At 33.8% G+C, this 12,318-nt stretch overlaps 1 protein-coding gene across 1 annotated transcript in view; it reads right to left on the minus strand.

Annotated features, from left to right (window-relative positions):
• Positions 1 to 12,318, minus strand: part of LOC145738858 (lachesin-like) — a 90,055-nt gene that overhangs the window by 6,624 nt on the left and 71,113 nt on the right. Inside the window, exons 4-7 of the mRNA XM_081993980.1 lie at positions 10,080 to 10,265; positions 6,674 to 6,869; positions 1,624 to 1,755; positions 908 to 1,027 (exon numbers count right to left, since the gene is read on the minus strand). Of these exons, the coding sequence (XP_081850106.1) occupies positions 908 to 1,027; positions 1,624 to 1,755; positions 6,674 to 6,869; positions 10,080 to 10,265 (634 nt within the window). The remainder of the gene's footprint in view (positions 1 to 907; positions 1,028 to 1,623; positions 1,756 to 6,673; positions 6,870 to 10,079; positions 10,266 to 12,318) is intronic.

Here is a 12,318-nt window from a genome sequence, read left to right on the forward strand (position 1 = left end):
ACTCTAAGAACAATAAAGAGAATAACACTTAGGGACAGACAAACAAGTAAGAACATACGGGAGCAATGTAACATCCAGAGCATCAACAAATGGGTAAAAGCAAGGAAAAGAGACTGATAGTCATGGTGTTGATGGTCATGACCTGACAGATTAGCTAACATCTACAAAAATAATAAACATTACAGCAAAAGACCAACAGGAAAACCAAAAAAAAAGATGGAAGGACAACCTACTGACAACAACAACAGAAACAGAATGAAAGGCAGACAAACAGGAGCAATTTTAGTCAGACGAACAAGACGAACTGATGGAAATGTTGGAACTGAGGCTATACTGGAAGATACTGCGTATTTTCTGGGTGCAGAGAGTAACCAACGTGGAAGTGATGAGACATATGCATAAGGAGAGATATTCCAACAATGCAGAGAAAATCCGAGGAAAGAGATCCATAAAAAGGAGACGAAACTCATGACTGAAGGACGTTAGAAAGTGGTTTGGATGCAGTGAAAACAAATTATTTATACCTAAAGAAAAAGAATACGGTAAAGGAAAATTACAAATTATTGCCAGGCTCTCCCACACTGCAGTCTTGCGTTGGTATAGTTACACCACTGAGTAAAAAACGAGATGGTTATATTGGAATTTTAGCAAGTTAAACAGGTTTTAAGCACATCTTTCCTTAAACAAACGGTGAAATATTTCATAATTTAGCCTTGGTTTAAGTAATTATCATGGAAACTTTTTTTATATTTGGATGCACGAGTATTAAAAATAAAAAGTTTTTGTTTCAAAAAAGAAAGAAGAACGTGAGGCCAGTAATTTGAAATGTGGGTATCGGACTGGTCCGGATAGCGTAATATATATGAGTTCGTGTCGGTTAAGCTCGACTCAAGGGAAAAGTGCTTACCGTTGATCCGCGACCAATGGTTCATAGCTTTTGGGGATGCTTGAACCTCGCACTGCATTACGACGTCTCGGGCAATCGGCGAAGCCAAGAGTTGGTTCGTAACGCTTATAAGAGGGTGGACTGAAATATTAAATAGGTTATTAGAGTCGTAAAACTTACACGAGACTTGTTTTAAAAAGGTCACATACTCGGGATAATAATTTAATGTGTCACTTTCCCCCCTCAAGGTTTTTCATTATGCGTTTCTTTATGGACAATGATAAAGCTTTTATAGGAAATAAATAAAAGCTATCCTATACGACTTAATTTTCCGCAACATTTACCGCTGTTCAACAACCATAGGGGTGACAGAACATAAACCACAGATAGGTAAAAATTTCATCCACTTTTTTGCAACAAAAACAAGTGTAAAATTTAAAACATTCTTTAAGCTCCAACACAATTATAGAGATAAAAAATATTGGAATCGAAATAAACCCGGACGTTAGCTGGGGTGTCGGTCGACTTTATTCTGAACAAAAATTGAATTTACTTTGTGTTCTGAATAGCAAACTGAAAAACTGATGGTTTCTCCAGTCCATGCTTCGGAGACAGGATTAAATTAAAGTAAATTTAGAGATAACTGGATTTTGGTATCCTCTTTGGGGGTACAGCCAACAAAATATAATTTAGATGGAAAGTTCATGTAGCTTAAAACTTTGTGGACTGATACTTACAGTGTACTATCACCTCAAATCGTTTGCTCACTAAAGGTGGAACACCATTCTTCGCTATGCACAAGTAAACTCCCATGTCGGTTCTTTGAACATTAGTTAAAGTCAGCACCTCTCCGTCAAAACTTTTGACAACTGAAACCAATTCCAAACATAAAAAATCCTAAAACCACACAAATCCCTACTATTATATTTCCGATGATATAAACTGGATGCAGTACATAAAAACGGTGTTAATACGCTTTTTAACGGGTATAAATTTCCGAAAGCTGGCAATTCCACAGTTTAAATATGATTCTTTGTGCCATGCAGATTATTTAATGATGTTTTATTTTGTCACCACTTTGTTATCAATACTGGAACAAAAAATTCGCTCTCATTAAAAAGCAAAATGACGTAATATTAAATTTTTCTAGTGTAAACAAAACGAATAATTCTTTTCGAAAACAGCTACTCGATTGGGGGCCCTGTAGGGCTTTCGCGACCACGATTCATTCAATTGGAAGAATAAAGACAAATGTTTAGTTGGCTTTCAAGTGCTGTTGGATATAAATGCCAGTCGCAATGCTTGTTCTATTTGATGAAACGTGCACCCTCGGACTGCCAAACAATCATTTCTAATAACCTTTTGGACGTAAAACTTGGGCGACCGTACGCTTTCGTTAAAACAGCCTTTTGCAACATTTAATACGCCTGCTACGTTTTACTTTTATTTTTTACTCGCATGAGTTCGTACAGAACCTGAACGATAAGTTATTGTAAGTCTGGACGCACATAGAAATGTTAGGAAAGTCCAAAAACTTTGCTGGTGCATAACTTTTAAGTGAGTTTAGAGGAGTTTTTTTTCCCTAAAAAGTACTGCAGACAAGAACAATTTATAAGTACGGACTAGAACAGTTTTAATAAAAATTATTGGCAGAATCCACCTGTCAGTTTCAGTAATGAATTAACGTCTTTTTTTAGTTGTTCTGGCTTTTTTTTTCATAAATTGTAGTAAATGACTTAACCTACCGGGTGGCCAACTAAGAATGCCAGGTATTGTATTTGGGAAACTATCCATATGACTTACGACAAAAAAAAAGTTGTATCACCAAAAGGGCCACTTGGGCACTTTTGTAATTCCAGCGTTGCCATATCCACATGAAATCAGTGGCAACAACGGATTTTTTTGATCGACCACCCTTGACCCTAATAACTGATACCATTTTTCGATTTCGTTACTGAAACTCAACATATTTCTTTTCTCTTCAAATTTTGTCATTTTTTTTATGAACAAAAAATTCTTAGAAATGTTTTTCTGGATCTAATGAGATTTTAAAGAATTTTAGGAGACTTTAAGAGAACGATGGAAAAGTCTAATAAATGTACATCCACAAGTTTGGACTATTTGGAAATTATAAAATTCCAAGATGTATTTCTTGGACGAACCACACTGTAAGTAGTCTATACAGCTCCATGTGCCAAATTTGACAGTTCTGAGGTTTAAGAACACTTATATTTTCGTTACGTCACGTGACAGCTGTCATAATTGTCCATTCACCATCAGTGACCTTAAACTACAAAATGTCTTAAACTTAAAGCTCCATACAGTCAAGTTTGTCTATTGGGAAGTTAAGAAATACTTTAATAATTTGCTTGGGTCACGTGACAGCTGTAATAACTGTCAAAACTCACTCACCAGTGACCTAAAAGATTAAAATGCCATATACAAGTGTTTCTTTCAAAAATTGCATTGTAAGTTGTGTTTACAGCTCCAGTGAGACAAATTTGACATTTTCGAAGGTAAAAAATGTTTTTCGCATATTGCTTGCGTCACGTGACAGCTATCATAACTGTCAAAACTCACTCACTGGTGACCTGAAAGAAAAAAACGCCAAATAGTAGCAAATAGTAGTTTTTCTTTGAAGAATTGCACTGTGTGGTGTTTACAGCTCCATGGAGTCAAATTTGACAATTGAAACGTTAAGAAATACTTTAATAATTTGCTTGGGTCACGTGACAGCTGTAATAACTGTCAAAACTCACTCCCCAGTGACCTAAAAGTATAAAATGCCATATATAAGTGTTTTTTTGAAAAATTGCACTGCAAATTGTGTTTACGGCTCCATTGAGTCAAATTTGACAATTTCAAAGGTAAAAAAATAGTTTCGCATATTGCTTGCGTCACGTGACAGCTATTATAACTGGCAAAACTCACTCAACAGGGACCTGAAAGTATCAAACGCCTAACAGAAGTTTTTTTTGGAGGAATTGCTCTGTAAGTGGTGTACAGCTCCATCAGTTCAAAGTTGACAATTGGACATTAAGAAATACTTTAATACTTTGCTTGGGTCACGTGACAGCTGTCATAACTGTGAAAAGTCACTAAACAATGACCTGAAAGTATAAAACACCAAATAGATGTGTTTCTTTGAGGAATTGCACTGTAAGTTCTATTTACAGCTCCATGGAGTCAAATTTTTCGGTTCTAACGTTAAAAAACACTTTGATACCTACGTCACATAATCTCACAACTGTCGAATTTCCATTCATAGAACTATAAATACGTAGCGTGATTGACACAGCTGGGATTTTTGACAGCTGTCAGGTGACGTAAAAAACATCAAACTGTCTGTAAATGTCACAATTGTTAAATTTAACTCCATGAAGCTGTAAATACAACTTGCAATGCGATCCAAGAAATGCAATCTGCTTATTCCAGTTTGTTCTAGCGTTGAATGTTTTGACAGTTGACAGCTGTCCGGTGACGTATAAAAAACATATTAAAGTGTCACTTTGTCTCACAAATTTTAAATTTGAAGTTCTATTGAGGTGTAAATACAAAGTACAACTCTTTTGCTATTCATAGTTTCATCTCACTGCTGAAAGAGATTTAATAGTTGTAATAAGTGTCACCTGACTGTAACGCTGTAAGGTGCTATTAAGTGTCATAACAGCCAAACTAAACGTCTTCAACTGTCATTTAACGTCACAACTCCAAAATTAATTCGAAAAAGTTACAAACAACAAGCAGCAGATTGATTCATCAAAGAGACGCGACTATATGACATTTTACAATTTCCCGGCACTGTTAAATGAGATTTGACAGCCGTCAGGTGACTATAAGCTTGTCATTAAACGTCATAGCTAGTTCAGTTCGTCAAAGTGGTCCACGTTTTTCCAACCAAACGAATCAAAGCTTCTTGAGACAATTAGTTAGACAAGTTTATGTGAAATATTCTTGGTAAATTACTGAGAATTTAATTAAGAATAAATAATCAAAATTCTGAGAACATTTTGTAAAAGAAAATTTTATATAATTTACCATTTTGCGTAAATTCTTTCTGGACAAAATTACCTTGGGTCATCTATAATTATGATCACATTTTAAAAATATTCAAGAAATTTTGCAAATGCTCTTACAGTAACCAGAACTAATTAAGCTTTGTATGTTTAGAGTTACAAAAATGTGTTTGTACAAAACGTAGAAATCAGAAACTTATAATTTCAATAAGAAGCTTTATAAGTTGCTGTGGAGAAGTATCATTAGTTTTGGTCTAAGTCCAATATTATTAACGTCATAAAAAAATAAAATGTAAAAACAGAAAATCCACTTTTTTAAAAATATCTCAAAAATCAAAACAAAAAAACAACAACACTGAACTGAATGAAACACTGAATATTTATTGCTCAACTAAGAAACTGCGTAGTCTTGACTGTTTGTCACTTAAACTTTCAAAGTTGTCAAGGATTTAACTGTTACTTGTAGAGTCATAATAATAAGAAAATCTTCAGGTATTTATTAAAAAGTTTGGTGCCCAAGGAAGCTAAGATTTCTAAATCGTCTGGTGTAATTTTCAATTTTCAATGAAGTTAACCATTAAACCCTTAAAAAAGGGAAAATTCGCCCGCCAGCCCGGCAATACATATAGCGCTTTCCCAGTTTCGAAGGCTACTAGTTTAGTTTCGAACAAAACTTTTATTACTTACACAGAAATCTTAAAGGATTTTCATTAAAGCGAATGGTAAAATAATTTCCAGGAAAGTTTACTGTTTTAGATTTGAATATCAAAATATAAATTTTGTTTCATACATTTTCTGGTAATGGACTTTTCTTGTGCCAGAAGGATGTTTTTATGATTTTCCTTATATGTCTTTACAAATACTACTTATTTCAATTTAAAAAAGTGGGTCGTAGTATTTATGTTTTTCCTAAACAAATTTTGTCTTGAAAATACTGCTCCTAGTAATTTTAAAGACAGACAAAATTTGCGATTCCTAGTCATATTCATGGAAGAATATATCAGCAAATGATTTTCATTCAATTCTACTTTCGAGAGAATATTTCATCCTAAAATTATAGTAAAAACCGTACTTGTGTCAGACGTCTTTGATTAAAAGCTCATATTTTCACAGGCATTTCAAAATCTAAATGCACCTGGATCATCTTTTCTATTCTACCGGGTAATAGGCCATTTGAAATTTAAATGAGCCAGATTTGTCTGTCTCGCTTATAAAATGTATTCTTCCCGCAAAATCTATCGAGATGGATTTGTGAAAGTGACTTGTTTACATCGTGGTTGTAACGATCGGATAAAACTTTATAATTCACAGACGCTAATTCTTCAAAAGACTGTAAGAATTTAATTTTTAAAATATCTCTTTATTAAAATTCCTCAGAACACTACGCTCTCCTTTTATATAAATTTAAGGTTCACTCGTTTCGATTCTGTTGTCAATAAAGGGGGAGGAATATTTTTTAAGATTCCGGCGAGCTGCTTCAATAAACAATGGTTTTCTTCAAATTAATATCGAAGTTTATACGGATTTTCCATGGCGAGTAATAGTAATAAAATAGGACTTTGCTTCGAATACTGCCAAAAATATGGCTCTGGCTTAGGATCCTAAACTAAGCAAAAGGTTATGGGATCGCGCTTTAACAACACTATTTTGCACTTACTTGCTCTCCGTTTTATAGCCAACCAACGTATATGTCTTCACACGAATAGTCTTTATATATTTAAATAGAGGTTTACTCCATAAAATGCCACACAAATCGATTTTATAAACTCACCCTTTTCTCTTCCTCCTTCGTGCCTCAAAACAATGTTTCTCCCGTCTTGTCTTTTCCAACTCACTGTAGGATCTGGCACTCCCACTGCTTTGCACCTCAACCGAATGGTTCCTCCTTCTTTTGCCACTCCAGAACCTTCAGAGGATTCGTTGTCAGGAAGGATATCAGGAGGTATTACCACGTTGAGGATACCCATCTGAAAAAGTTAATTGGAATTTACTAACGTCCTTTACATGTGAAGTCACATAGATGTTCTTGATAATTGGCAACATTGTTTCTGACAACAGTATTGTCGACCCTTAAATGGTATAATTTCCCCAAAAGCGTTTTAAAAAAGTTGTCACATTTCGTTGAAATTTTCCAGATTTTTTGAGTTTTGTTTTAATTCAATTTTTTTATACTTGAAATGACATAGAGTGATATTTAGCAGTTGACATAGAACTAGCTTTAAAGAAAAGAGCTTCACGTCATATGTGTCAAAAATCCTGCTCATGGAGCACTGAAAAACATTTACATAATGTGAATTTTAACAGATTGTACTAGGTTTAAGAAAGTTTTGTTATTTTATAGCTCCATAAAAAGATTTTGATAATTTCCAAGTTAGACGAGAAGAATAAAGTATGCTCAAAATAAACAGATACACTTCAATTCCAGTCCAATTTCTACTTGTAGCTGCTGAAACAAACATTTAATATGATTTACAACTGTATTAAATATAACAGTGCTTTTGAGTAGATTTTGTAGTTTTTTGGAGTGGTATTTGACAGCTGAACATTGTGACAGGTTTGAATATGTCCAAAATGGACGTGTTATCTATCAAGACTTAGAGTGTATTTATCATAGTTTAACTAATTTAAACGCTTTTCAAGTGATTGTCTAAGTTTAATAACTTCATGAATCCAGTTTTGCCAGTTGACACTTTTGTAAGAGATTAAATTCGGTCCCAAACATGAACTTGTATGTCATAACTGTCAAAATTGTATTAATAAACCTGTAAACAAGCATGAAACCATGCATGCATTAAGCAATGTTTTATAGTTTGATATCTTCATGGACTTGTATTTCACAGTTACCACTGTTGTGACAAACGAAATTTGTCACAACACAACTCATGAAAATATAAAATTATAATTTTAAATATTAATATGATTTTCACTGATTGTATTGCTTTTAAATTTTGTAGTTTTATAGATTCGTGGAGTAGTATTTGACAGATCCACCGACTTGTCATTTTTTTTTCTCTCATTCTGTATAAAGACAAATGAAACAAAAACAACAAAATGTTTGTTGCTTTAATTAACAAGTTAAATGGATCATTGTATTAGTATACCCAGATTTCAAACAAAATTTAAAAGTGTTTTCCAAATATCCAAATGTGTTTCGATTTCCCCAGAGATGGCAACACTGGAGTGCAATAAAGACAAGAAGCAAACAGACAATGACCAACATATTGACATTCAGAAAAGAGGAAAGTAATCAACATAACGAATCTCATCCAAATTAACTTAAAAAAGAATTATTTAAACATTTAACAATAGAAGAAGGTTTTGAGTTTTGACAATGCAAATTCGACAACGTGCCTGCTGTGAAATGGGGTTAGGGTGACGCAATTTTAATACCTTCTTTCTTGAAAAGATATATAAATATCAACGTTGCCAAATTGAGAAAGAATACATTTCAGTTCGATTTTCAACTTGAAACGTACCGCACGTCTGTTTCGTGGGCGCCATTTTGTGTCGCTAAGAAACCACGTTTCTTGAAACGGTGTTCTGAGAAATTTGAAGTTGACGACCGAACTCCGCAGCCGGTCGAGTGGAGATGGTGGGAGCTCTGGGTGGAAAAGTCGATTCCTAAAAGTCTACGGGGGATTGTCTTGTGCGGTGCACTTCCAAAGGGCGGAAAGGGTGAAAACCTAGGAGAAGACCACGTGGATGTGACAGTGACGGTTATAGTTTCCACGAGGAAGGACTACATCTTTTGCTCGGATCGTGCCTTTAAGCGATTATTTAGAACTTTTAGTAGCTATCTGGGGCTCAGGGGCACAAGCCCGACTATCTGAGCCTCTTTCGTATCGAGCTGGCAGAATACCCTAGTTGGTAACGCCATTAAACAGAGCAAAAAAAAAAAGAATACATTTTAGCATTTTTAAATCCTTATTCATTCAGTTGTAATTCTTTTCAATGGAAATCGCAGAAACACTTCGGTAATAAATATTTAACATTCTGTACAAAGCAAAAAAAAATGTTTGCTGTTTTTTCCTATTAGTGTTTTGTTACTTATATTTATTTATTTTTAATTTGTATTGGAAACATTTCAATTATAAGTATTTGCGTGTTTTTTAGAAGTAGCAGAAGTAATTTTAAAGACAAATGTAATTTTACAGATTGAAATATATGTATCAGAAACATACTTTTGTCAATAAGTTTTGCATAAAAACTGTAGCTACAGCAGGTTTAAGTTATTGAGAAATTTTTGTTTTTAACATTTACCGGGTGTCTCTTGTTTCTGTCCTGTTTAAGTAAACTATCTGTATAAAACGTCAAAAATAATAGTAATATTTGGCAGTGTAAAACAATATTTAAAAAGACTTGGTTTTCAAAATACACTGAGCTAAACTTTGAAATAATAGTTTTATAGAGAAGTGTTAAAGTATCTGATATTGTAACTTAAATGTTTTTCAATGTTGTGTGTTTGTTTCAATTTCTCGAATTTACAATAATGTTAAGAAAGTTATGGAGAATAGAAAAATAGTGTTTGGAGTGTTTATTCTGACGTTTTCTAAACGAATTAAATGTAAAACCGTAATTAGGGTATAATTTTGTAAATAAACTATTTTCAACATTGCCAAGAAATTTTTTTATTGTTGTAGTATTTACTATTATCAGGTATTTGATAAAGATGAATCTTTTAGAACTATAACCAAGAATGCTTGTGTTTGTGTTTATAAGAAACAGACACTACTCTCTAAAATGCAAATGAGGAAGAAAGTTAATGTATTTGAGAAAAAGTGTTCATTCAATCGGATTTACACCGATTTATTGTAAATGTTGAAATACAAGACAAACAACAACTCTCCCATACCAATAAGAAATTCCAAGACTTTGTTTACCTAAAACACGCTTAAAATGTTTCCAAAAAAAATTGGTTTGAGGAATTTATTAAATTTGAGGCTTTGTAAAGTACGCAACCGCAAAAATTAAGCTCTTTCGGAATCAGAGCAAAAATATTTGAAGCATTTGAAACAACGAAATGTGAATAAAACTGTACGGCGCGAGTTTCATTACATACCAAAATTCGTAATTAAATTTTGGTCCACAAGTGCTAGATATTCAGATATTGCGTTGGTTTGCTTTTGATAAAGTTTCCACATTTATATGAGTTTTGAAACGAAACGAGAAAAACTTACCTGACTTTTCATGGGATCGGTATTAATTTGGCACATGTATGTTCCAGCGTCGCTTTTCAGGACGTTGTGCACGTTAAGTTTCCAAGTATTATGGCCATTGTGAGTCACATCCAGTCTAGGATTTTGAGAGACCATGTGCGTGTGAATTGCTAATATTGCCTTTGAGTCTGATTTTATCCAAGCCACCTGTAACCACACCAGAAAAGGCAATCAGAAGGTAATCCAAGTTTGCACGCTTCGACAGACTTTCAAATATTTAACGATTTATCTAAAGCGCTTTCGCTGTTTATCTTTCGAAATAAACTTAAACTTACAAAGGGCAGAAAGTGGAAGTTAGGGATAATTCAAACGGTTCCGAATTTAAACGGATTTCCAGCTATTCAGGTAAGTCGGAAGACATCCCTAATTTATCAAGACCATTACACACGGCCCTGTATATTATTAAATTTATATCCATCCCAGTGCGTAAGATATATCGTGGTAGATTTACTCGGAGAGAAGACAAGTGATTAACAGCACATGTGAACTAGGCGTGCGGTAAAATATTTTGGTCTCCGGAGACCCAGAAACAATTCCGCTAAGTCTGTTTCATTAAATTTTAATAAATGATTTAATTAAAACTTTCCCGCTTTTAAAGCCGTTTTCAATTCTCACGAATATTCTATAGGTTTATTCTCTTTATTTCCCAGTACTGCAGATGATGCAAAACTGTTTTTGTCTTTCTGTATAATGTTACCCACGTGGAATAATTATTCCGATTAATTTATTCCTTTGAAAATTACCTACTGACGGTTGGTTTTGACCCCGCAACCCAACCTTCCAACCACAGTGTTTTTAGCCAAATAATGAGTAATTTAATCCCATGAACTGAATCAAATTTAGACAATATTTTCAATAATGGTTACCTTATCTGTAATTGTCGGTTTTAGAGGAAACTTTAAGGAAATAAACCAACCATGCATAATGGAATCTGCCCTTCTGGGGGAAATAATTGAAGTTTATTGCTCTGTCACTGAAGTTACTTGAAATGGTTCGGCACTCAATCTGGGTAAAGAAAATGCTTGTTAATCAGCAAAGGTAATTTTGGTAAGAACATAGTTGAAAGCGTGCTATAATGATGGAAATAAGAAAAGGAAAATGAAGGTTGATCCAATAAGTTTAGATCTTTTAACTTTATTGTCATGGTTCTCTCACAAGACGGAAATCTACAATATTATTTTTTTAACTGTATTCTGTCGGGTAGGAACAGCCTTATTCAAACCTGCTCAAAGAAGATAATAAAGGTTTCTGGCCTGGGAGTTTCTCTAATACTATATAAGTTACAGGCGAAAATTTCACAATGTACGTACTAAATAATTATAAAGTCAAAAAGCGGCCTTTAAACTTGCTAAGTCAAACTGTAAAACACGATTTTGACTTTAACTTTAATGATTTAATAATGCTTCTTCACTGCTATAGAACTTATAAACCATTTTTCATTGGTTCTGAAATGACATGTGATGAAAAATATGCCCAAAACCCTCCACTTGATGAATTCAATACTTGCTTATTTCAACTTTTAACTGCATATACAGGGTTACCCAAACCATTTATTAAGATTTACCATTTTATGTAAAATTTTAAATTTTTAGTGTAGGATTTTGCCCCTGATTGTTCTTTCAAACTGTGTTTCTGGCAGTTCAAATTTTGTTATCGTTTTTCTCGCTGACTCTACCAAGTTTTGTAATGTTTTTGTAAGTTATTGAATAGGAAATTTAATGAGGATTCCAAAAATGTGGCTAAAACAGTCACTTTCTCACTCCTAGTGGATTTTACATGCGATTTTGTCCCTGACTGTCCTTTCAAACTGTATTTCTCAGTTCAAACTTTGACACCGCCTTTCTTTCCTGACTGTACCAAGTTTTGTTAAGTTTTTTTAAGATATGGAATAGGAAATTTAATGAGGATTTCAAAAATGTGCTTAAAATTATCATTTTTTCACTGCAAGTTGGTTTTACAGGCGATTTTGCCCCTGATTGTCCTTTCAAACTGTGTTTCTGGCAGTTCAAATTTTGACACCGTTTTTCTCGTTGACTCTACCAAATTTGGTTGTGTTTTTTAGGTTACTGGATAGGAAATTTAATGAGGATTTCAAAAAGGTGCTTAAAACTGTCATTTTCTCACTGCAAGTAGGTTTTACAGGGGATTTTGCCCCTGATTGTCCTTTCAAACTGTGTTTCTGGCAGTTCAAATTTTGACA

Source organism: Ips typographus, linkage group LG16, assembly GCF_016097725.1.
Source record: "Ips typographus isolate SLU linkage group LG16, UJ_Ityp_2.0, whole genome shotgun sequence".
Taxonomy (NCBI): domain Eukaryota; kingdom Metazoa; phylum Arthropoda; class Insecta; order Coleoptera; family Curculionidae; genus Ips; species Ips typographus.